At 44.5% G+C, this 27,204-nt stretch overlaps 1 protein-coding gene across 4 annotated transcripts in view; it reads right to left on the reverse strand.

Annotated features, from left to right (window-relative positions):
• The window catches only part of LOC137374585 (NXPE family member 3-like), an 89,931-nt gene that overhangs the window by 8,344 nt on the left and 54,383 nt on the right, over positions 1 to 27,204 (reverse strand). For all 4 annotated transcript variants that reach the window (XM_068040918.1, XM_068040921.1, XM_068040920.1 and 1 more), the window contains 3 exons: positions 25,903 to 26,690; positions 12,324 to 12,397; positions 8,592 to 8,801 (listed from right to left, as the gene is read on the reverse strand). In XM_068040918.1, the coding sequence (XP_067897019.1) occupies positions 8,592 to 8,801; positions 12,324 to 12,397; positions 25,903 to 26,690 (1,072 nt within the window). The remainder of the gene's footprint in view (positions 1 to 8,591; positions 8,802 to 12,323; positions 12,398 to 25,902; positions 26,691 to 27,204) is intronic.

The raw sequence follows: 27,204 nt of genomic DNA on the forward strand, positions 1-27,204 counted from the left end.
CGTCAGTATTTACAGTAGAGAAAGAAAATGTTGCCGAGGAGATTACTGAGATACAGCCTACTAGGCTAGATGGGATTGAGATTCACAAGGAGGAGGTGTTAGCAATTTTGGAAAGAGTGAAAATAGATAAGTCCCCTGGGCCAGATGGGATTTATCCTAGGATTCTCTGGGAAGCCAGGGAGGAGATTGCAGAGCCGTTGTTGTTGATCTTTAAGTCGTCATTGTCGACAGGAGTAGTGCCGGAGGACTGGAGGATAGCAAATGTTGTCCCCTTGTTCAAGAAGGGGAGTAGAGACAGCCCAGGTAATTATAGACCTGTGAGCCTTACTTCGGTTGTGGGTAAAATGTTGGAAAAGGTTATAAGAGACAGGATTTATAATCATCTTGAAAAGAATAAGTTCATTTGCGATAGTCAGCACGGTTTTGTGAAAGGTAGGTCGTGCCTCACAAACCTTATTGAGTTTTTCGAGAAGGTGACCAAACAGGTGGATGAGGGTAAAGCCGTGGATGTGGTGTATATGGATTTCAGTAAGGCGTTTGATAAGGTTCCCCACGGTAGGCTATTGCAGAAAATACGCAAGTATGGGGTTGAAGGTGATTTAGAGCTTTGGATCAGAAATTGGCGAGCTGAAAGAAGACAGAGGGTGGTGGTTGATGGCAAATGTTCATCCTGGAGTTTAGTTACTAGTGGTGTACCGCAAGGTTCTGTTTTGGGGCCACTGCTGTTTGTCATTTTTATAAACGACCTGGATGAGGGTGTAGAAGGGTGGGTTAGTAAATTTGCGGATGACACGAAGGTCGGTGGAGTTGTGGATAGTGTCGAAGGGTGTTGTAGGGTACAGAGGGACATAGATAGGCTGCAGAGCTGGGCTGAGAGATGGCAAATGGAGTTTAATGCGGAGAAGTGTGAGGTGATTCACTTTGGAAGGAGTAACAGCAATGCAGAGTACTGGGCTAATGGGAAGATTCTTGGTAGTGTAGATGAGCAGAGAGATCTTGGTATCCAGGTACATAAATCCCTGAAAGTTGCTACCCAGGTTAATAGGGCTGTTAAGAAGGCATATGGTGTGTTAGCCTTTATTAGTAGGGGGATCGAGTTTCAGAGCCACGGGGTCATGATGCAGCTGTACAAAACTCTGGTGAGGCCGCACCTGGAGTATTGCGTGCAGTTCTGGTCACCGCATTATAGGAAGGATGTCGAAGCTTTGGAAAGGGTGCAGAGGAGATTTACTAGGATGTTGCCTGGTATGGAAGGAAGGTCTTACGAGGAAAGGCTGAGGGACTTGGGGTTGTTTTCGTTAGAGAGAAGGAGGAGGAGAGGTGACTTAATAGAGACATACAAGATAATCAGAGGGTTAGATAGGGTGGATAGTGAGAGTCTTTTTCCTCGGATGAGGATGGCAAACACGAGGGGACATAGCTTTAAGTTGAGGGGTGAAAGATATAGGACAGATGTCAGAGGTAGATTCTTTACGCAGAGAGTAGTAGGGGCGTGGAACGCCCTGCCTGCAACAGTAGTAGACTCGCCAACTTTAAGGGCATTTAAGTGGTCATTGGATAGACATATGGATGTAAATGGAATAGTGTAGGTCAGATGATCGGCGCAACATCGAGGGCCGAAGGGCCTGTACTGCGCTGTAATATTCTAATTCTAATTCTAAAAAAAAAAAATCTGGGGGCTTGTGCCAAAGTTGGGAGAGCTGTCCCACAGACTAGTCAAGCAACAGCCTGACAGTCATACTCACGGAATCATACTGGACAGACACTGTCCCAGACACTGCCATTACCATCCCTGGGTATGTCCTGTCCCACCAGCAGGACAGACCCACCAGAGGTGGTGGTACAGTGGTATACAGTAGGGAGGGAGTTACCCTAGGAGTCCTCAACATCGACTCTGGACCCCCCATGAAGTCTCATGGCATCAGATCAAACATGGGCAAGGAAACCTCCTGCTGATTACCACCTACTGCCCTCCCTCAGCTGATGACTCAGTACTCCATGTTGAACAGCACTTGGAGGAAGCATGGAGGGTGGCGAGGGCACTGAATGTACTCTGGGTGGGGGACTTCAATGTCCATCACCAAGAGTGGCTCGGTAGCACCACTACTGACCGAGCTGGCCGAGTCCTAAAGGTCATAACTGCTAGACCGGGTATGCAGCAGGTGGTGAGGGAACCAACAAGAGAGGAAATTATACTTGACATCGTCCTCACCAATCTGCCTGTCGCAGATGCTTCTATCCATGACTGTATTGGTAGGAGTGACCACCGCACAGTCCTTGCGGAGACGAAGTCCCGCCTTCACATTGAGGAAACCGTCCATAGTGTTGTGTGGCACTCCCACCGTGCTAAATGGGATATATTTCCAACAGATCTAGCAATGCAAAACTGGGCATCCATGAGGCGCTGTGGGCCATCAGCAGCAGAATTGTACTCAACCACAATCTGTTAACTCATGGCCCGGCATATCCCCCACTCTACCATTACCATCAAGCCAGCAGACCAACCCTGGTTCAAAGAAGAGTGCAGGAGGGCGTGCCAGGAGCAGCACCAGGCATACCTCAAAATGAGGTGTCAACCTGGTGAAGCTACAACACAGGACTATCTGCATGTCAAACTGTGTAAGCAGCATGCGATAGACAGAGCTAAGCAATCTCATAACCAACGGATCAGATCTAAGCTCTGCAGTCCTGCCACATGCAGCCGTGAATGGTGGTGGACAATTAAACAACTAACTGGAGGAGGTGGCTCCACAAATATTCCCATCCTCAATGATGGGAGAGCCCAGCACATCAGTGCGAAAGATGAGGCTGAAGCACTTCAGCCAGAGGTGCCGAGTTGATGATCCATCTCAGCCTTCTGAAGTCCCCAGCATCACAGATGCCAGACTTCAGCCAATTCGATTCACTCCGCGTGATATCAAGAAACGACTGAAGGCACTGGATACTGCAAAGGCTATGGGTCCTGACAATATTCCGGCAATAGTACTGAAGACCTGTGCTCCAGAACTTGCCATGCCCCTAGCCAAGCTGGTCCAGTACAGCTACAACACTGGCACCTATTCTGCAATGTGGAAAATTGCCCAGGTATGTCCTGCACACAAAAAGCAGGACAAGTCCAACCCGGCCAATTACCGCCCCATCAGCCTACTCTCAATCATCAGTAAAGTGATGGAAGGTGTCATCAACAGTGCCATCAAGCGGCACTTGCTTAGCAATAACCTGCTCAGTGACGCTCAGTTTGGGTTCCACCAGGGCCACTCAGCTCCTGACCTCATTAGAGACAAAACAGCCGAACTCAAGAGGTGAAGTGAGAGTGACTGCCCTTGACATCAAGGTGGCATTTGATCGAGAATGGCATCAAGGACCCCTAGCAAAACTGAGGTCAATGGGAATCAGGGGGAAACCGTCTGCTGGCTGGAGTCATACCTAGCGCAAAGGAAGATGGTTGTGGTTGTTGGAGGTCAATCATCTGAGCACCAGGACATCACTGCAGGAGTTTCTCAGGGTAGTATCCTAGGTCCAACCATCTTCAGCTGCTTAATCAATGCCCTTCCTTCAATCATAAAGTCAGAAGTGGGGATGTTCGCTGATGATTGCACAATGTTCAGCACCATTCGTGACTCCTCAGATACTGAAATGCAGCAAGACTTGGACAATATCCAGGCTTGGGCTGATAAGTGGCAAGTAACAGTTGCGCCACACAAGTGCCAGGCAATGACCATCTCCAACAAGAGAGAATCTAACCATCTCCCCTTGACATTCAACAGCATTACCATCGCTGAATCCCCCACTATCAACATCCTAGGGGCTACCATTGACCGTGGCTACAAGAGCAGTTCAGAGGCTAGGAATCCTGAGTCGAGTAACTCACCTCCTGACTCCCCAAAGCCTGTCCACCATCTACAAGGCACAAGTCAGGAGTGCGATAGAATACTCTCCACTTGCCTGGATGAGTGCAGCTCCAACATCTCAAGAAGCTCGTCACCATCCAGGACAAAGCAGCCAGCTTGATTGGCACCCCATCTACAAACATTCACCACCGATGTACAGTGGCAGCAGTGTGTACCATCTACAAGATGCACTGCAGCAATGCACCAAGGTTCCTTAGACAGCACCTTCCAAACCCGCAACCTCTACCAACTAGAAGGACAAGAGCAGTAAATGCATGGGAACACCACCACCTGCAAGTCCCCTCTAAGTCACGCACCATCCTGCCTTGGAACTATATCGCCGTTCCTTCACTGTCGCTGGGTCAAAATCCTGGAACTCCCTTCCTAACAGCACTGTGGGTATACCTACCCCAAATGGACTGCAACAGTTCAAGTAGGCAGCTCACCATGGGCAATAAATGCTGGCCTAGCCAGCAACGCTCTCATCCCTGAATGAATTTTTAAAAAAGGCCTGCCAAAGCCGCAAGCATCCTTGAATCAGCCTTTATCTGTAGACCAACGATCCTCATCTGAGTCATCTGCAGCAGAACTCATGTGCACCCTTGTCCTCTGGGGAGCTGGCAGCCACATGATCCTTTACACCTAGCCTAGCTGCAGCCCACTGGGGATGCTTGATGTGGCTGGGTATGCAGTTATAGTTTGACGTCGAGGGTAGCAATCCATTCAATGTCTTCAGCTGATGCAGTGTGAATGGTTGTGATGCCACCAGGAAATAATCTCTCCGGGCAAGAGTTCACTATGTGGGTGATGGTCTGATTTGGATGGCCACAGTCACAATTTCAGCTGGTCCTCATTTTCCACTTGTGGAGCAAGTGGCCACCTTTCTCTGACCCATCCTCAAGTGGTTGAGGGCTGTCCAAACATTCTGTAGGAGGTTGAAACCTGGGACTTTGCTGCTCAGGTCGGTTACCAGGTTGTGGTTGGTGATGTTAGCAGTCAACCAGGAGGTATGCCACCAAGAGATGGGGCTGCTGTCTGTTTTAGGGTAAGGAATGTTTTCCAGTGGGGACAAAGAGGTTTTACATGAATGTGTGGGGGTTTTTTTTTTTGAGGTCCTGTATCAATGGGAGTACTTCGTTATCTGCCAGTCAGTGGTGTTCTTTGAGGAGAATGTTTTCCTTGTGGACATCAGGAGGTTCAATGTGTGCTAGCACAGGAAGTCACATGAGCTATATTGGTCTCAATGTTCCAGAAATAAGCCTCAAGATTTTCTGTAGGTGGATATCTACCATGTTTGTGTGACAGCTCCTGAGCCAGGTTGAACAGCAGTTGTTGGGTAAACCCGGGCGAGTGAAGCAGTGTGTAGTGTGTTAGCTCTGCTACTCGAGGTGGTACCTACCAGTTTCCTTATGAGACTCACTCTCGTTTTGACCTTGGCTCCAGTTTTCTGGAGGTGTTGATGTTAGGTCAATGTACAGTTAAGAGTGATGCCAAGGTATTTGGGTAATGAGTCATGGGTGAGTGGTTGACCACTGAACTGGACATGAAGTTCTTCCCTGGTCTTCGAATTGTTTCAATGGCAGGCTGAAATGACAGTCTTGGCAGCATCTGGTCGGAGACTCCATTTTCTGAAGTAGGCTTCCAGAGAGCATAGATCTTCAGTGAGTGTTTTCTTAATGTCCTGAAGTTCTTTAGCCTGGAAAGCCCGGGCCAAAGCATCAGCATATATGAAGAGCCATGACTTTGTAGGAGAGAGGTCACTGGTATATATGTTGAAGAGGGCTGGTGCGAGAACTGATCCCTTTGGGAGCCCATTGCTGGTTACGCATGGGAGGAAGACAGCAACCTTCATATGGTTCTCCTGTTAAAGTAAGTTTTCCAACATGAAAATCTGCAAACTGATGCAGTCAAGAAGGCGACCGAAACCCGGTCACCAGACACCCAGTCCAAGCAGTAAAAGCTCACTGCAGCTCACTCATGCTCAGTGACTCACCACGTACAGACCACACTTCTAAGCTACCCTCTAAAATACACGTAATGCCAGTATCTGAGTTGGTGGCAGCAAATATCTGATCGAGGCTTGGTATTTCTTCCTCCTCATCTGTTCTCACGCTAAGCCTCATCAGGCACCATTGGCTGACCAGGCAGCAGTTCTTGGGTTGCTGAAAGTACAGATGCACAAAACAGTTTGGGTGAGGGAAGGGAGGAAAGTTGGAGGTGCATGGTTACACCATCTGTAGCTTGTACATCACAGATTTCAGGATGAGGGTGAAGTGGGATTTTAGAAAGTGGACTAAGCTGGGAATCCTGTCTCCTATTTCATTAGTAGACTCGTCACTGGGGTGAATTACTATAGGCACAGACCCAGCTCCTCTCACCAGGGAATCCCTGGAAACATAGGAACAGGATTAGGCCATTCAGCCCATCGAGCCTGCCCCATCAATCAATACGATCATGGCTGATCAAGGCACTTCAATGCCTTTTTCCCACACTATCCTCATATCCCCTTATGTCATTGGTATTTAAAAATCTGTCAATCTCAAGGGCGGCACAATGGTGCAGTGGTTAGTACTGCAGCCTCACAGCTCCAGTGACCTGGGTTCGGTTCTGGGTACTGCCTGTGCGGAGTTTGTAAGTTCTCCCTGTGACCGTGTGGGTTTCCGCAGGGTGCTCTGGTTTCCTCCCACAGCCAAAGACTTGCACATTGATAGGTAAATTGGCCATTGTAAATTGCCCCTAGTGTAGGTAGGTGGTAGGAGAATTGGTGGGGATGTGGTAGGGAATATGGGATTAATGTAGGATTAGTATAAATGGGTGGTTGATGGTTGGCACAGACATGGTGGGCTGAAGGGCCTGTTTCAGTGCTGTATCTCTCTATGACTCTACTTTAAACATACTCAATGACTGAGCTTCCACAGCCCTCTGGGGTAGAGAATTCCAAACTTTCACAACCCTCTGAGTAAAGACACATCTCCTCATCTGTCTTAAGTGGCTTCCCCCTTACTTTGAAATTGTGCCCCATGGTTCTTGACTCCCCCACCAGGAGAAACATCTTATCTGCATCTACCCTGTCTATCCCTTTAAATGTTTTGTAGGTTTCAATGAGATCACTTCTCATTCTTCGAAACTCTATCGAATACAGGCCCAGTTTCCCCAATCTCTCTTCATAGGACAGTCCCGCCAACCCCGGAACAAGTCTGGTGAATCCTCATTGCACTCCCTCTATGGCAATAATATCCTTCCTAAGGTAAGGGAACTAAAACTACACACAGTACTCCAGGTGCAGTCTAACCAAAGTTCTATGCAATTGGAGCAAGACTTCACTACTCCTGTACTCAAATCCTCTTTCAATAAAGGCTAACACACCATTAGCCTTCTTAATTGCTTACTGCACCTGCATGGAAGCTTTCAGTGACTTATTGACAAGGACACTCAGGTCCCTTTGTACATCTACAGTTTCTAATCTCTTACCATTTAGGAAATATTCTGCCCATCTGTTCCTCCTACCAAAGTGAATAACTTCACATCTGCCACGTTCCTACCCACTCACTAAGTCTGTCCAAATCCCCTTGAAGCTGCTTTGCATCTTCCTCACAGCGCACAATCTCACCCAGTTTTGTGTCATCCGCGCACTTGGAAATACTATGTTTGGTCCCCAAACACAAATCATTGATCTATATTGTGAACAGCTGGGACCCAAGCACTGATCCCTGTGATACCCCACTAGTCACAGCCTGCCAACATGAGAATGTCCCGTTTATTGCTACTGTATGCTTTCTGCCTGTTAACCAATCCTTAATCCATGCCAATATATTACCTCCTATCCCAAGTGCTTTAATTTTGCTAACCAACCTCCTGTGGGGGACTTTATAAAAAGCCTTCTGAAAATTCAAGTATACCACGTCAACCCTTTATCAATTCTGTTAGTATCAAAAAGCTCTGACAGGTTCGTCAAAGATGATTTCCCATTCATAAATTCATGTTGACTTTGCCCGATCAGATCATTATTATTCAAGTGCCCATTTTTCACATCCTTTATCATAGACGATGTAAGGCTAACAGGTCTGTAATTCCTTGTTTTTCCCCCTCCCTCCCTTCTTAAATAGTGGGGTGACATTTGCTACCTTCCAATCTGCAGGAACCACTCCAGCAATCCTGAGGCCATTAAAAGGGCCATTGATGGTTCAAAACAGATTTCTAGCTATTTGGGTCAAAGAGCAAAAAAACTAACATGCAAGCTCAGATGAGACATTCAAATTAAAGTGTTAAAGATACTCAAAGACAGAAGAAAATGTGACAGTTGAGTTTAAAATATATTTTGTAAAAGGTATTTTCAATATTTAATTTTTATTTTTGAGCTCTTAGTCAGTGGACCAATGGAGTAAAATGGAAGAGCAAAATAATTTCATTGAGTATTTTGATATATTTGATTAGTTCACCGTCATCTTTCTTTTACTGGTAGATGAGTCATTTAAGATTAGTTATTTTTATAAATTCTGAGAGGTTTCTCATCACTAATTTTCTGACCACTTTCCTTGATTCAAATGCTTACTTGAGCCAATTAGAAAAGCATAATTGACAGATTTCATGTGTTACATATGCTAGATGATAGAGATAGATAGATACATACATAGATTCGTACATAGACAGACAAATATAGACAAAGATAGAGAAATAGACAGACAGTCTAAATAAACCAACCTGGCACAAACTTAGTCAGATATTCAAACCACTGACGTATAGTGGAATCTCCAAACATATAAACTTTTTTTCGCCGAAGACAATCTGTAATTTTTGCAGGAGTGTCAAAGCGGCGAATATTGCAGGTTGTTGACATCCACTGGTCCTTATAATAAAAGCCAGATGGTGATACCGAAGGTTTTCCCCGGACACATTCTCCGAGAGCTACAGCTGAAAATAAAGAGAAACATGATGCAGGAATTGTTTCAAAAATAAATTGAGCTCAAAAATAAAAATTAAATATTGAAAATACCTTTTACAAAATATATTTTAAACTCAACTATCACATTTTCTTCTGTCTTCAATGGACTATACCTTAGGTTATCAATATATTTTCAATTGATTAATTGTAGTTTCCATGGCAATGAAATCCAAGCAGGACTATTAGCTGTTGCCACAAAAAGTACACATACACAATGAGAAAAATGATCCAAGCAGTTTTCTGAACAATGTTGTGTCAATGGGTAAATGCAGCACCTGGTGTGTCACTGAGCTATCTCAGTAAGGAGGTCCCACTCTTAATCCTTGGTCTGTGCTGGGTTAGCTCATTTCAGCTGGGTGGTAGTGGAGCTGATACATAGGACATTGTGTTGACCATATATTCATGTCCCATTAAATACATCCTCTTGTATACTTGTCAACTAGGCTATTTAACTTTCTACAGGAAAGATGAAGGAAAAGACTCCTAACTGCTGGCTTCTTTAGAATAGTTTCCAGTCTAAGCTCCTTGCACTGCCCCTGGGAATAGAGACCAGGCAAGATGCTGCATACCTGTTATCCTTACTACAGTGTATAGAGAACATAAACTATTTCTGCAATATCTCACAGATGATTATGTTTCACTCCAAACCCCAAGAATGACCACTTTGCATCTACTTTTGAGTAACCACAACTGTCTTTTACAGTTGTGTTCTGCATTCTGAATGCACCTAGTCATACCTGAACAGCAACAGCAGCAATGGATTCCAAGTGTTCAGAAAATACCCAACTGAAATTGCAGTCCATTTTTCTTTGCCTTGTAGCTCCCTTCCAGAACCACAGAGGGACTGTTGGCAGTAACCTTGGCGTTGTCCTGCTGATTTCCCACATTCCCACTCCCCAGGAACAGATTCCTTAGGGATGATTTTCATTCTCAACAGGAGCAGAAAACAGGTGGTAGTGGATCAGCCGTCCATTACACGCTATTTGTTTATAAGTTGGATATATTTAGCAGGGGAATTGAGCAAAGTACAAGATCAACACTGTTGCTTTTTCTTCATCAAGAAGATTCCTGATTTTGTTTCAAAGTACGCACACTGGACGCATATATCTAGACAAGAAATACATTATAACAAAATCTATGGTGGAGTCCTTGAAATGCTTTTGATCCAGAGGTTGGCACCAAGTTTTATAAATCAGCAACACCAATCCTCTATTTACTGCAGCAGGATCTCAGCATCAAATGCTGCAGACAATTATCCACAAAGTAGCCAACAGCATTATATATTTGTGAAACCTGTCATTATGAATAATAAGAGGATGTAGATGTTTATCCTGTCGAATTACTTCATTCCTGCTCAGAGCCCCACCTGCACTTTCAACTTTGTCGGGAATGTAAAAAGGCCGGTAGTGGATTGGCCCGCCAGTTATACTTCACGTCCAATTTTCCTTTCTATTGCAGTCAGCACTTGGAATTCATCGCTGCTGTTTCTATAGAGATCTGATTAGGTGAAGTCAATGGAAGGAAAGTTCAGGCTGCTTGTATAATGGACAGCTGATCTGTTACCACCCGTTTTACGCTCCTACTGAAGCTAGAGCAAATATTCAGTTACTCCAAATCTAAACACCCAGAGTGAAATGTCGGGCTGGATTTTACCGAGCCCCGTGTCGGGCTACGTGGTGGGGTGGGGGTAGGGGAGGGGGGGGGGGTTGCGGCCGGAAGATTGTGCCAGCAGAGACCCGCCATGGAGCCGGATGCCAGGAGGGCCCAGCTCGATCCTCCCAGCGGCGGCGACGTCCCATGGCAGCCCCCACTGCTGGGTGACGGGACCTATATGTAACTTAATGAAATAAATACATTAGCATGCACTTACTTTCAATCTTCCAGACCCGCCGCGATCTTCATTGCGGCGGTCAGCACTCCCGCGCCTTCACTTCCCCATCTGGGTAAAGCAGGTGTGACACTGGTGGGGAGGGTGGGAGGGAGTTAAGATTTTTAGTGCGGTGGGGGAGGAACGGGGTCAAATACCTGTCATGAGTGTATGGGATGGTGGGTAGGGATGAACTTTAAACATTGTACTGTCTGAGGGTGGAGGGGGTGGTGGGGGGGAGGTCATATTTCAAATGTACGTGTTTTGGTAGGGGAGAAGGGAAAATACTTTGTTATTGGGGGTGGGAAATGGGCGTTAGAATTTTATTTGATATATTTTGGGGGGGTTTAAATTTGCCGGCAGGACCAGCTGCCCTTTAAAAATCGCAACATGGCCTGTACACAGCAGCTGATGCTATTGCTGGTGTCAGACAGCCTGCTCCCTCCACCTGATTAGGGGGAGGGGGTGCAAGGTGACCTGGCTATTTAAATGAGCTCCCGTGTGGGAAATCATGGCAGCTCTGCAGCGTGCGACACGCACTTCTTTTGCCCGCCACAGCGAGCAGCAACAGGCTCTTAAAATCCTGGCCATTGTATCTCAGACTGCGCTGAGGAAAAAGGTGATTCTGTTTTAAATCATATTTTCAAGCCACAAATTAAAGTAGTTAAAATGCACCAGAACAACCAAGACTCTAGTATGAACAACAAAAAGAACAAAGAACAGTACAGGGCAGGAACAGGCCATTTGGCCCTCCAAGCCTGCGCCAATCTTGATGCCTGTCTAAACTAAAACCTTCTGCACTTCCGGGAACCGTATCCCTCTATTCCCATCATATTCATGTATATGTCAAAATGCCTCTTAAACGTCACTATCGTACCTGCTTCCACCATCTCCCCCGGCAGCAAGTTCCAGGCACTCACCACCCTCTGTGTAAAGAACTTGCCTCGCACATCCCCTATAAACTTTGCCCCTTTCCCCCTAAACCTATGTCCCCTAGTAACTGACTCTTCCACCCTGGGAAAAAGCTTCTGACTATCCACTCTGTCCATGCCACTCATAACTTTGTAAACCTCTATCATGTCGCCCCTCCACCTCCATCGTTCCAGTGAAAACAATCCAAGTTTATTCAACCTCTCCTCACAGGTAATGCCCTCCAGACCAGGCAACATCCTGGTAAACTTCTTCTGTACCCTCTCCAAAGCCTCCACATCCTTCTGGTAGTGAGGCGACCAGAATTGCACGCAAGTGTGGCTTAACTAAAGTTCTGTACAGCTGCAGTATGACTTGCCAGTTTTTATGCTCTATGCTGCATGATGTTGAATTTCTGGTATAGCAATAAATGTTTTACATATGAAGTTTTGGATCAGTATTAATCAAACCTGAATTCACCAAGACAATACATTCTGATTGGCTTAAGTTCTACTTGCTCTAAATAAGTTCATACCCAAAATGTTAATCTAATTCAAGAAATACCTGCATGGGGCATTAAATTATACTTTATTTGAAAAAGTCACAGATTCTTCCATATTCGCAACAAGGAATTACTCCACCATTCTGCTTACACATACTGCCTCTAATATAACAAAGATTCAGTTTACCAGTCATGGATATACAGTTATCTTACCTCCTTGAGGTGAAGGTTCTACCATTATATAACCTTTGGCACTGGGTAATATGGGCTTCTTGATGTTGACTCCTCTGTAAATGTCAATATATCACAGATTAAGTTGTCATATCAATGTAGCCAGTGAATAATACATATAGGACAAAGCCCAGAAATATTTTCAGCTACCTTATTCCTCAAAACTCTGCAACAATAACTCAGAATTATGCAGTCACTTTAACTTTGGCTTCAGAGATAATCTCACTGACAATGCGAGAGAGCTGATTTAACAGTTGAATTTCAATCACCCCGCATTAATGAATTACATTTCTACTGATTTTAGTTCACTTCTCTCAAATTATCAGACACCGTAACTAACAACTACAGTTAAATTCCAGAAAACTTGTTGTGGAAGGATAGTGCTGGAGTCTATCTTTACTCAATTTCACATTTACTGTAAGAGTAGAAGGATTACAAACATGTAGCTCCTCACTCAAAACCTCCACCAGTCTCAGTAAGTGTCTCCTTATAAGTGCTCAAGTAAGACCCCAATTAACACCATCCACCTGCATATAATTAAATATTTGATACGCATTATAGGAAGGATGTGGAAGCTTTGGAAAGGGTGCAGAGGAGATTTACTAGGATGTTGCCTGGTATGGAGGGAAGGTCTTACGAGGAAAGGCTGAGGGACTTGAGGTTGTTTTCGTTAGAGAGAAGGAGGAGGAGAGGTGACTTAATAGAGACATATAAGATAATCAGAGGGTTAGATAGGGTGGATAGTGAGAGTCTTTTTCCTTGGATGGTGATGGCAAACACAAGGGGACATAGCTTTAAGTTGAGGGGTGATAGATATAGGACAGATGTTAGAGGTAGTTTCTTTACTCAGAGAGTAGTAGGGGCGTGGAACGCCCTGCCTGCAACAGTAGTAGACTTGCCAACTTTAAGGGCATTTAAGTGGTCATTGGATAAATATATCGATGATAATGGAATTGTGTAGGTCAGATGTTTTCACAGGTCTGAGCAACATCGAGGGCCGAAGGGCCTGTACTGCGCTGTAATGTTCTATGTTCTATGTTCTACAATTAACAGATTCCCTTTTTTACAATAAAACTTAGATTAACATCCTCAAACAACATTTCAAAGTAAAATCCATAATATGTAAACAGTACTAACAAGCTCAAAGAACGGGCTGAATTTTACTAGCTCCCCGGCGGTGGGGGTTGTGGTGGGGGTGGGGCCCAGAAAATCCTCCTGGGAGCGGCCCGCCAAGGGCCTTGATGCTGGGACGGTCCCGCCCCATTTTACTGGCAGCAACAAGGCCTCAGAGCAACCCCCTGCCACTCGGCGGTGGAGCCTTACTTTAATTATTTAAATAAATTATAATGAATGCATGAACACTTACCTTGTCCCAACGGCCATCCCACGTCGATTTTCAGGCAGATTGCCGGAAGCCTTTGGATCTCCGTTCGGAGATCCGAGTTGTAACACTGGTGGGGAGGGGGGGAGGAGTAAAATTTTCAGGTTGGGTGGAGGGGGAGAGCGGGGAAAACAATTGGCTCAGGGAAAGACAATTGGCTCAGGGAATGGTGACAGGTGGTTGAAGAGCAAAGGAAACAATGTTTGGAGGGGATGTTCATGATAGGAAAAACATTTTGTTTTGTGTGGAAAAGGCAATAAATTAAGTTTTTGGTCATTGGAGGAGTGGGAGAGGAGCTCCAATCTTTTATTGATTTAATAATTTAAATAGTGAGGAGGGGGGAGGAATAAGATTTTCAAGGCGGGAGGGGTGAAGGAGCGGGGAAAACAATTTTGATTGGATGTGGGGATGGTGGGAAGGGGTTGCAGGGAAAAATATTGAAGTTGGGTGGGAAAGTTTGGGTATTTGAAAAAGCCAATTGTTAGTCATTTTGGGCAATTAAATGAACACGGGGCGGGGGGGGGGGGGGGGGATCTGGAGAAGGGCCTCCAACACAAAGGTTTTTATGTAATAAAAATTTACAATTATACACCTTTAAAAATTAAAATTAATTGTAAGGGCTTTAAGCACTTTAAAAATGGCGCCGGTGCCTGCGCAGCAGTACTGGATACCATTGTCGGAGACATGGTAGCCGCCCCCTCTACGTCATCGGGAGCAGCCGTTCCATCCCCTCTATTTAAATGAGCCCACGCATGTAATATCATTGGAGCTCAGGGAAGGTGCATCCGCGTGAAATGCACGCCACCATCAGAGTGCACCACCGCGAACTGCGGCGCACTCGTAAATTTCAGCCCATGGTCTCCGGGCTGAAATGTTCTGGTCTTGGCATGTTTATCCACCTGCTTTTCATAGTTGCCTGGGAGGTTTTAGGTATTCCTGAGCCACTACACAAGCTCTTGTGAGCCGCTCTCGGAACATTGAGATGTAAACTAACAGGGAGGATTCGTCCCTGTGTTCCAAGAACGTCTCCTTGATTAGTTTTAGAGGACCTCTCAGTCATGTCCATAAACTAATTCAAAGGGAATAAAGCCAGTGGACTCACTGGGTGAGTCCCTGATAGCAAACAGAAGAAATCCAAACCCTTTGCCCAATGGGTGTACTCATAGCAGTAAGCCCTGATCATTGTCTTTAGGGTCTGGTGATACCATTCCAATGCCCAGATTAACCACAACCTTTTGAAAATGCTGGACATAAAATTTGTGCCCTGATCAGACTGGATCTCAGCAGGCAGCCCATATCGGGTGAAGAATTGGGTTAGCCCCTCCACCACTACCTTGGCAAAGATAGTTCTTAGAGAGATAGTGTCTGGAAATTGAGTAGCCACTTCCATAATGGTGAGAAGATACTGGTAGCTTCCTTTTGTTTTCAGCAGGGGGCCCACACAAACTACCAGCACTCTGCTGAATGGTTCCCCAAAAGCTGGTATGGGAATTAGGGGCACAGGTTTTATTGCAGGTTGAGGCTTCCCCACAACCTGGCACGTGTGGTAAGTCTTACAGAACTCCACCACATTCTGTGGAATTGTGACCAGTGCAAATGCTGTCCGATGCCGGCTTGGTTTTTTCTGATACTGACATGTCCAGCCATTGGGAGTCTCGTGGGTTATTCTCAATATTTCCCTATGGTACCTTGGTGGCAACACTACCTAGTGAACCACTATCTACTTTTCATCTGCAGGTTTGCGAGGAGGTTTCCACTTCCTCATCAGCCCTCATTCTTTAAATAGCAGCACTCTGGAACTCCCTCTGCTTCAGTTTCATTTTGGGCAGTCTGTTCTAACTTTTTTAACCCTGGGTCGGCTTGCTGAGCCTAGATCAAGGAAGACCTGCTTAATACATCCTTTGGGTCCTCTAACATCCCAAAGAAGGTTTCACATAACCAGACAGTAAGGTCATCTGTCTGCAGTGCTAGTTCAGCTTCCTCTGACGGTGCTTGTTTGGCCATGGACCAAGTCACCACACAGTCAGGAAAAATGACAGGGACCTTTTCCTGTAATTGTCTCCGACATATTTCAGTCTCTCTAAAACCACTGAGGAAGCTACCATCTTTACCCCCGCCAGATCATTACCCAGGAGCAGGTTGACCTGATCCACAAGTAAACTAGGGACAATCCCCACGGTTACCATTTCTGAACAAGGTCGCACTCCAGGTGCACCCGGTATAAAGATATGGGCATATACCTTCCTCTGATACTGTTTAACTAGCACTCTAGCATTCAATGCACTCTCTGGAGAAAAGGTCATGCCTTTTCCCAGCAGAAGGTATTGGGTGACCTCTGTATGACCATGGGCTTTCGCACCTCACTCGAGGAGTATGGGATCACTTTTCCTCTGGACACAAAATCCCAGTAACTCTCAGGAATTTTGTTAAGTTTTCTCACACTCTCAGTGGTAGGCTTACTGGGTTTTACTGCCACAGTTAAAGCCATAGCCTGGTCTGCTATGCTTTCCATCAGGGCTCCTTTTCCTGCACTGTCTGGTGTAACCTGATTAAACCTATGGGTTTTCCCTGTAACTTCCAGCAGTTAGCTCAAAGGTGACCTGCCTTGTTACAATGGAAACATATGGGCTTTAAGGTATCACTCCTGTTCTCAGCACCTTCCTTTTTGGCCTGAGGAAGGCCCCCTGTGTTTCCAGCTCTCTTTTCTCGCCTGTGGCTGTTCATCCTCATATCACCCTCCCACCTTCTATCCTTTATAGGTTTTTAGAAGTGACTGGTGAAGGGTTTCCCTTGGAGCAAGGGCTTGTGAATAAGTGTAAAATCATCAGCCAGTATTGCTGCCTGCCTGGCTCTTGGAACCTTTAGTTCCTGCACGTGGTTTCTTATTGAAAGGAAAAGCGAGTTTTTGAACTCCTCGAGGAGAATCACCTTTCTGAGCTTTTTATAGGTGGGCTCTAGCTTAAGTGCTTGTATCCACTAGTCAAAAGCAAGCTGCTTAACTCTTTCAAACTCGAGGCAAGTTTGTTCAAGCTTCGATTGGATGGTTCAGAATTTTTGGCAGTATGCTTCCGGTACGAGCTCATACGTGCCCAGGATAGCATTTTTACTTATCTCATAGTTTGATGAACTCTCATCAGGCAACAGGGAATAAACCTCATGGGAATTTCCTGTTAGTTTGTTTTGCAATAACAGTGTCCAGATCTCTGACGGCCACTTCAGCACTTCCGCTGTTTTGCAAGTTTTTCAAAAGAGACGAAAAATTTTTCTACATCCCCCTCATTGAACTTTAGTATCAACTGGGAGAACTTTAAGAGCTCAGCACCCGGCCCTACCTAAGGGACAACTCCCTCATTAGTGGTGCCTTCAATGGTTGTATTGGGTCTTTCCCTTGTTAGTTGGAGCTTCCTTAACTCCCTTTTCTCCTTCTCCGTCTGGAAACCTATTGCTTTTTCCCTTTCCTGATTCTCTCTCCTTTTTCTCTCTCTGGAATTCTAATTCTATCCTCCTCTGTTCTAGCTGTGTCTTAGCTAATGCTACTCTGTCTGTTTCAGACTCAAAACCTGTCTCTGAGTCTTCAGTTCCAAATGAAAAATGGTTGGTCATATGTTTTAGGATTTTGGGCTTCCTAGCTTTTGGACAGATAGTAATCTGCAGCTGTCGAGCTACATTTCTCAACTCTTCAACAGATAGGGCTTTATTTATTATTCTTTCATGGGATATGGGCATCGCTGGCAGGCCAGCATTTGTTATCCATCCCTAATTGCCCTTGAACTGAATGGCTTGCGAGGGCATTTCAGAGGGCAATTAAGAATCACCTATATTGCTGTGGGTCTGCAGTCACGTGTAGGCCAGACCAGGTAAAGACAGCAGATTTCCTTCCCTAAAGGACATTAGGGCATCCTTCCATAAAGGATGATAGTTTCAAGGCACCATTACTGAGACTATCTTTCAATTCCAGATTTTTAGTGATTCATTGAATTCAAATTCCACCAGCTGCCGTGGTGGAATTTGAACCCATGTCCCCAGTACATTAGCCTGAGCTTCTGAACTACTAGTCCAGTGTCATTACCACTATGCCACCGTCTCCCCACCTGGCCCAAGTTACTTCACTCTGTTCTCGGATGATACTGGCCTCGAATGTGAATGTGAATTTTAGTACTCTAGCACTGAAAACCACAGGAAAACCTATATTGAAGTTTTTTTTGTTAATTATTGTGCATGATCAATTGGGTTTCCCACTTCCAATTTCCAATTTGTCTTTGGGTGGTGTGAGCCCCCAAATTTCTGCTATGGTCATGTGAGGAGGGGTTGAAGGGCTTCCCTTTTTTCCCTCTCCCTGTTTGACCACAACAGGGTTAATGCTTTCTTAAAGTGGATGTACTGGCCAATTAAGTAGGTGTTTGATAACTTACTTGCTATGATCATCACAAGAACCAATCGGACAGGTTTTCTTGAGTTTACCAAAGAAAGGGGTTAACTTTATTGTACCTAAACTGAGCTAATAAAAATAATAAACTATGTGCCAACTTTCACTCACACACACACTAGAGGTTTACACACACACAAATAGGTTACAGTGTGGGGAAAGGTAGATTGGTTGAGTTAGAGTCCATAAAAAAATGGGTATACAGTCTGTAGCGTTTGGTGATTTGGTTGACTTCTAGCTGATTTCAGTGGTCCTGAGGCCTTTAGTTTGATGAGGTAGATGATTGGTTCAGTGGGTCTCTTGGAGACAGCGATGCGGATGATTTCCTCCATCTGGGTTTCTGATTGTAGCCAGAATATGCAAAAGGTGGTCAGTGAACAGGCAGAGTTCAGAGTTTGTAAGCTCAAATAGATGGAGAGTGGGAGCCCCACTTGGTCTGCACGTGTTAGAGTCCAGAAGCTTCTCCTTGCTGCCGCAGAGAAAGACAAGCTTTAAACCACAGATAGGAAGGGGCTTCTCACATGACAGTCACCCAGTGATTCAAACATGGTAGCAGTGTTTCTCTTCTTGGTAAAAAGAACAGATAATCCCCTTAAACTTCCTGGGCTTGGTTCTTGCTTGGATAAGCAGTCATTTCATCTCCACCTCACAGACCTTGCAATGTAGGATACAGTGTTGGAAATTAGGTGGCCATCTTAAACTGCAAGCAAATTCATATTTTTTATCTATTATTTTTAAAATTTCTTCAAAAAATATAAATTCTGATCTCCAGTCAGTGGATTAAAGAAAATTATCAATCAACAGTTTAGCTTAGAGATACAGCACTGAAACAGGCCCTTCGGCCCACCGAGTCTGTGCCGACCATCAACCACCCATTTATGCTAATCCTACACTAATCCCATATTCCTACCACATCCCCACCTGTCCCTATATTTTTCCTACCAACTACCTATACTAGGGGTAATTTCGAATGGCCAATTTACCTATCAACCTGCAAGTCTTTGGCATGTGATAGGAAACCGGAGCACCCGGAGGAAACACACGCAGACACAGGGAGAACTTGCAAACTCCACACAGGCAGTACCCGGAATTGAACCCAGGTCGCTGGAGCTGTGAGGCTGCGGTGCTAACCACTGCGCCACTGTGCCGCCCAAACAAAGCAAGTTAGTGTGATATCTTCCTAATTCTAGATACTCTAGCCATAGGACACAACCTCTCAGCATCGACCTTCCCATGCCCCCTCAGAATCTTATCTGTTTCAATAAGATCATTTCACATTCTTCTAAATTCCAGAGAGTATAGGTATATTCTACTGAGTCTTTCTTCATAAGATAACCCTCTTAACCCAGGAATCAATCAATGAACCTTCGCTCACCACCTCTATGGCAAGTGTATCCTTCTTCAGATAAAGGAGATCAAAACTGTGCATGGTACTACAGGTATAGCCTCACCAAAGCCCTGTACAATTACAGCAAGTCTTCCTGACTACTGTACTCCAACCTCCTTGCAATAAAGGCCCATGTGCAATTTGCCTTCTTAATTGCTTACTGTACTTGCAGTTAATTTTCTGTGTTTCTTGTATGATGACTCTGTCACAAACAGGAGAGAGATGATAGGGATGACTTCCCCTTTTTACCTCTCCACTGACCGAAGACAGCATGTGGTCATAAAAACATGCGATGCTGAATGATGACTTTAATTCATCTGTTAGAAACCTACATTAAATGTTTAAAATGGAAAGCTGGAATCCTGCATTCAACTTTTAAGTCTGGCAGCTAAGATGGCAACCACAATTTGCATTGAAATATCTCACATTCCAAAGTATCGAAGTGGAGACTCATGTCTAAATAGCATGCAGCCAGAACAATGGCTTGAACAATTGAGTAAATTATCTGGTATCACCCTCATTAGCAAGACATTCAAAGCCATCTTGGAACATTCACACAGTGGAGACATACCTTCAGCGGGTAAACATTGAAACAATAAGACCTGAGAAAGATTTGGGATTCTTAGAATTTGGATCTCATTAAAGTGTAAAATAATACACTGAGAGAACCATGTGACAGTATCCCCAGTCCGTGTGAAAACTTGGAGTTTCTGTTACACACAGCAAACAAGTTTTAAGAGCTAATCAGTGCGGTGCCCGAGTGGGGCTGGTTCTCTCTCTCTCTCTCTCCAGGTAATACTGCAAGTTTCAAAACATGTCTGTGACAGCGGAACATCCAAGTCGATCATTGCTACAGACAGACGCCAGGGGAGAAAGCCACTTACATCACCATCTCCAAGAAAACCCTGAACCAGGTAGACCAGCTGCAAGTGTACTTCTACCAACTGGAAACTTCAGGACCAGTAATTCAACTGGAAGACAACTGAACTATCGGACCCCACAGACTGTATATTATTTTTATTTGTTCGGGACTTTATTACTCTGTAACCTATTTGTGTGTGTGTCCAAGTTGGAGACTAGTTTATTATTTTTATTAAAATAGATCGAGTTTTGATTTTAAGTACAATAAACTAAACTTTTTCTTGTTTAAACTCAAGAAACCCTGTCTGATTGGTTCTTTTATGATCATAGCACATAAAGAGTTAAACACTCACTGAATTGTTAAGCATATCCACTGTTTAAAAAGGAATAAAACCTGTTGCAGTCAAACAATGAGATGGACAAGAGCCCTTCAACTCCTTCTCACCTGATTGTAACAGTGTTTAGAAAGGGGTTTAGCTCCTGAGTGCTTTAATTGTCATGAACAGAAAAATGAAAGGTTTTCTCGTTAAGTTTTAAAAGAAAGATAAACGTTTATTGTTCAACACCAAAATGTATGCAACTATACCCACTCTCACACTCATACAGATACATACACACTCAAGAAAAAATTGCAATTAGAAAAGTAGCATGCATTTAGCTCTTCGTGAGTTTTCTGTTACATTTGATTTTCCCCTGGGATGAAGACTTGAAATGATGCAGGCCTGTAATCCTTTTTTGTCCACTGAAAAGCTCTGGAGGTTTAGGAGGATGGATTCACTGTTGTTTTACATTTGCAGTAACAGATTTCTCTTGTTATACTCCAGTTATGGTTCAACGGTGAAGCCGTGGTACAGTTCCTCAAGTGGAGAATTCAGAACCAACTCAAGTCTCTGCCGACATGTGACTTAAAGCAGATGGTCTTAGGCACGGTCTTTTCTCATCGTTTGTATAGCTGCTTATCATTCCTGTCTGCTAAGAAAATGCCTTATTAAAATCCCTTAACAGAAACCTAGTTTCTGTCATGTGACCAGTGCATCTCCTTCCATTTTCCTCATAATAGTTTTTGTTGATTAGGCCACTGTCAGACAATAGAGTACGGGTATCACTCATCCACATACCATCTTGATAAAAAAGAGCTTTTCACATCCATTTTCAAGTTTGGAGTCAAACAGTCTGCAACAGTATAGTGAACCGATTTTTTTTTAATTAGTTGGAGAAATGCAGCCATTACTACAGGAATGGTGATTTGCATTTTAATGATTTCTCAAAGATATGTCCAGAAAGGTCATTTGCATTGTAATGATTTCACAAGATTTGTCCAGACATGAAAATTTAGCTCAGGGTTCTTGCAATTCCTTGTGTATTGGCAGGAAATAAAAAAGCCACCCGACCTCTCAACTCCATTTTGTTTTATTTCTGCGAGTTTTGTGTTTTTTTTTGTGGCTACTGTCTACTTTGTTTTCTCGGTATTTCTAATAAATCCCTCTTGTTCTGCCCTGTGCTGGGGTGGCGGCAGCAAATTTGAGTAGAAATGCCCAAATCTTGAGGATTGTTTCTTTTTCCAAAGATTTCTTTTAATGAAAAGTGAAGTTTCAACAGGTAGCTGGAAGAATTTTATTAATAACACTGTTGTCCACCTAAAGCACTCTCATCCCAGCACTGTACAGACAGCATAGCTGGCCTGTGTCTTCATTCCTGGATCTCTGAACCTGTACCTTGTGACCTTGAATGCATTTTTAAATGGAGTTCCAAATCTTGAGGGGGATCTAATTCTTGTCAGAGTTGTATGTTTGAATTTGTTTTTGTTTCGGGTTTATACTTCATAATTTCATATTTATAGCTCGTAAGCATGTATTGCATGAGCAGGACACCTGCCCAGAAAATAAGGGAAAAAATGAAATTCCTTGATGTTTCATTTTATTATACCATAGATGGAAAGAAAAGTAAAAACACATGATAGCAAACATCTACACGCATTCATTTGCATGCATTCCTCAGGGTCACTGTCACTCGGCCTTCAACGTACTGGTAGTACTTTGTCAGGTTAAATTCGGGATGGAGTGTCAGCAATTACATTATTTTTCCCACTAATATGCTGAATTTTTATGTTAAATGGCTGTTGGAGTAAATTTCATCTGAACAGCCTGATGTTGTTGACTTTAAATTTCTCGATTAAAGTGAGTGGATTAAAGACAGTGTATATTAATATCTCCCTGTGTCCGTTACTGACGTAGACCACAAAACATTGAAGGACAAACAGAAGTCCCAAAGCCTCCTTTTCTACTGTAGAATATTTTTGCTAATGCTTAATCAAATTTTTAGAAAAATAGCCAATTGGTCTCTCGATACCCGAGTCATCTTCCTGGAGTAAGACGGTTCCAACTCCCATATTGCTAGCATCAATAGCCATCTTGAATGAGCGGTTAAAGTCTGGGGCTGCTAACATGGGTGGATGAAGGCCCTGGGCACTGAGCATATGTACAGACCATGGGCCTTGTTCATTCAAGTCTCAGCTCCTCCAGTGAGGAGGAGCAGCAGTGAGGGAGAGAACTGCAACAACGGCAGCAGTGCAGCAGCAACCAGAAGGATCGCTATCCTCGGGGGTGGAAAAGGCACATGGGACATGCAAACACCCTCCTATGCAAAAAGAAGTCAACCACCAGAGAGAGTCTACAGACTGTGTTTCAGCTACCTTCAGATGTCAGAGCAGCAGTGTCGCCGAAGACTGCACCTCTCCAGTGGGGGTCATCACAGAGCTGTGTGCCATGCTATAGGACAAGCTGAGTCCCATCAGAAGTGGTGGCCACCCAGTGCCAGTGACACTGAAGATCACCATGGTTCTGAATTTCTATGCCTCTTGATCATTTCAGGGATCCCCCAGGGATCTCCCAGTCTATAGCTCATCGCTGCATCAAGATGGTCACCAGTGGCATGTTCAAGAGGGCCAGCCAGTATGTGCGCTTTTGCACCTATTCGGACAGTCAGGCAGGATTATAAGATTCGGGGCCATTGCTGGAATCCTCCAAGTGCTGGGTGTCATCGACTACATGCATGTGGCCATCAAGGCTCCCACTGACCAGCCTACAGCCTTTATCAATATGAAGGGCTTTCACTCACAGTGACTACCATAATTGGTGTCTTCAGGTGTGTGCACGGTTCCCGGGAAGCAGAAATATACTAAGGCAGTCCCAGGTTCCAGATCATCCCGCGCACCTTCAATGATAGATAGTGGGTGACAAGGGCTACTTACTCATTAAAGACGTGGCTACTGACGCTTGTGAGGAACCCTAGTACTGATGCAGAGAAAAGATATAACACCTGCCGTGGCACAGCTCGCGAAACTGTCAAGCAGGCCACAGGGCTTCTGAAGATGTGGTCCAGATGCCTAGACAGATCTGGTGGAGCCCTACAATATTCCCCAGCAAGGCTTTCCTGTATCATGGTAGTGTGCTTTGTCCTACACAACCTGACGTTCGAGAGGGGACGGCAATTGAACACTGAGGATAGTGTTGAGTACGATGAGGAGTTGGAGGAAGATGGTGACTAGGTGCAGGATATGGTGCAGACTCCCAGGGACCACAGACAAGGTGCCATGCTATACACACAAGGGATTCTGGGAACACACTCATACAGGAATGGTTCACATGATTGTTACTGACAGAACCTGGAATCCAGTAAAACTTCAGCACTCTGCAGCCCTGGTACCGCCTCATTCATTAACCTGGTCTCAGTTAGACTTGATGTTGTGCCAGGGGAAATGTTTTGACCTCATACGGTGAGCTCCCACCCATTAAACACTTTTATGGAGCCATGCTGCTCCTGAAGTCCAAACAGACCACCAACAGATGCAAGGAGAACTCAGGCCCTGCCACAGCAAAACTTTAATGGCGGTACAAATATTTTCAAGGCTTCAAGAGTCCAAACAAAAGTACAGAAAATCCTGTGTGCAGCTAGGTGCTTTTGTTAAATCTCTTCCCTGTGCTCCTATGTGGTTTTCCTCCTGTGCTATCAGCTGAGGTGGAGGCAGGCCTGGAGGCCCCGGCACATTGAGAATCTCATGCAGAAGAGCAGGAGTCTCCTCTGTCATTGCGGCTGAATGAGGTTCTGGTGTAACTGACAGAGGGGCTGACGAGCGCTGTCCACAACAGGAGCGGCCTGATAGGAGCTCCCAGATGTGTCAGCAGCCCCTTCCCCTCCATTTCAAGGCACACCTGTACCTCCCTGCTCACCTGAGGACTTTGAGGACCTGGCGGTGAGACCTTGGTGGATCTCATCAGGTCATACACCCTCTAGCGGGTGCTTAGTCAATCAAGTTCTCAGATGACCCCATGGCTGCTGACCTCCTCTGCAATCTCTATCCAGTCTTCCTTTATCTGCCAGGCAAGTCTCCTCCTCCCATCCTGGGGAAAGAGAACCTCCAGCCTTGTCCAAGCAGCCTAGAGGAGAACCTACAGGGTGGCATCACTAAACCATGACGCCACCCGGGATCTTACCTCTGCCATTGTTGCACTGGCCTACCTTCTACTGCTGTTACTCTGAGCCTTCTTTGTATATGCAACAAGTGAGAAGAGTGCTGGCAGCCCTTTAAAGATGGTGCCAGCACTCCCAGCGGTGTGACCTTATGCTGCCACCAGTGCCCCATTGGGCGCTTCTTCCGCCTGCCGGCAGTTAATTGATTGACAGCCATGTAATCCTGCTTCACAGCCCGCCCCTGCACAAACAGCACTGTCGTCAACCTCTGGTCTCACCGCCAGGACCGTGGGCAGTGTCGAAAAATTCAGCCCAAAAAGGCTCAGCTCCGATGCCCTCATGTTTGAATATTGTTCTAAACTCAGACATTAACCAAAGGGATCATCCTACAACGCTAAGGAAAATTGTCAGACATTCAAGATTCTTGTCCATCCCATAATTATATCACAGCACATAAATTAACCTTAATGTTTAACATAGAAAAAAAAACTAATTGGACAGAGCTGAAGTGTTATCACTCGTGTTATAAAGTTACAGAAAAAGAAAAAAAATACTTATCACATATCTTCAATTAATATGCACATTTATTTTGGCACCTTGCCTCACAATACTATCCATGATGGATTTTTAAAAAAATATTCCATTGATTACTTTCCTGACTTTTAACTCTTTTCTCTGTACTAAATACCACTCCCAGTCTGAGATGTGCATCAGTCCAATGGCTTCTGTCAATACAGCACTTGGGACAATCCTTAGAGCTGTCAGAGGGTGGTCTCTGATAATTTGTCATTCAATTTTCCATCCTTCACTGTGAAGAAACACCTCATTTTTGTAAAAAATTAATATGGGCTCCAAATTAATGCACTAAAAAGGATTTAAATACTGTTGTTCTCAGAGTTATTTCATGGTCAAGTTTTTAATTGACATTCTAGTGTTGGGAAGTCTGGTTCCATAGCTTGTGTTTTTATTACAATTTAAAGCAGAATGAAAGATGGAAAAAAACAAAATGTAAATAAAAGAATGTTAAGTGAAATACCTTTGGAAATAACGACTCTCTTCTCCAATTAAGGGGACTTTCTCATATCCTCCTCTGGCATGGCTGATACGAGCAGTGCAGGGAAGTTTCTGTGGTTTGTAACAGAACCAGGGCTCCCCAGTCCTGAGATCAGTAAAGTTACAGAGGGAATCAGATTGAGGCAAACAAAGATTACATACAGTGGTCTCTGAGGTATCTCCATATTTGAAGGTACTTTGAAAATTCACTCTGTCTGACCGTTCATCACGTAGCCTTTTGAGTGTTTGGACCCCTTCACTGGGATGGACCAAGGAAACGGACACTTCAACTTTCCCTGGCCAAGATAAATTAAAATTTATATAGTAAAATCCATTTTGGTTATCTATAACTGTTCCTGCTGAACCAGCTTTTAAAGCTGGGGTGTGGATCCGGGCTTGGAGATAGTCACCACCATATTGCTTTGGGTGGCCTTCAAAATCATTCATTCGCAGCATCACTTGTAACTGATCTCCAACATAGAAAGTCTTTGCAGAATTTAAAATAACAAAGTGAACATGTGATGGGTCGCTGCTTTTCAGGAAGGGCACAGCAGGGTTCGGTGGTTTTGGCCATTCAATCATTTTCATCAGGAATGTTCCCTCTGATCTTTCTTCAGGGGTGAAGCTGTGATTCTGGTAGCCACATTGCAACAGTCTGTGTGTCCAAGGGAGCTTCCTTGTTTCCACTTTCTGCCTCATTGCAGGATAAATCCTTGAAGTTGGATATCTCCTCCATTTGGATTCTGATCCAGAAATTGAAGGTTTATCATACTATGAAAAGGAACAAGGTTTTTAATGATTTCTTTTTTCCATTACCGTACTTGTTATATCCCTCCTACAGGTCAGAAATTTAGTTCAGATCACAGAATGTTTGGGATTGCCACATCAAGGTTAAAGGGTTGTATGTTGTATACTTGAATGAGGCAGTATGTAGTTAGTGCTTCACAGAGTCATAGAGTCATTTACGACACAGAAGGAGGCCGTTCAGCCCATCGAGTCCATGCTGGCTCTCCACAGAGCAATCCAGTCAGTCTGACACCCCCACTTGATCCCTGTAGCCCTGCAAGTATATTTCCTTCAAGTGCCCATCAAATTTCCTTTTGAAATCATTGATTGTCTCTGCTTCCATCACCCTTGACAGCAACGCATTCCAGGTCATTATGACCCACTGTGTAAGAAAAGTTCTTCCTCATATCCCTTCAGCATCTCTTGCCCAAAACCTTCATTCTGTGTCTCCTAGTTCTTGTACCATCAGTTAATTGGAACAGTTTTTCCTTGTCGAACT

The sequence above is a fragment of the Heterodontus francisci genome, chromosome 10, assembly GCF_036365525.1.
Source record: "Heterodontus francisci isolate sHetFra1 chromosome 10, sHetFra1.hap1, whole genome shotgun sequence".
Lineage (NCBI taxonomy): Eukaryota > Metazoa > Chordata > Chondrichthyes > Heterodontiformes > Heterodontidae > Heterodontus > Heterodontus francisci.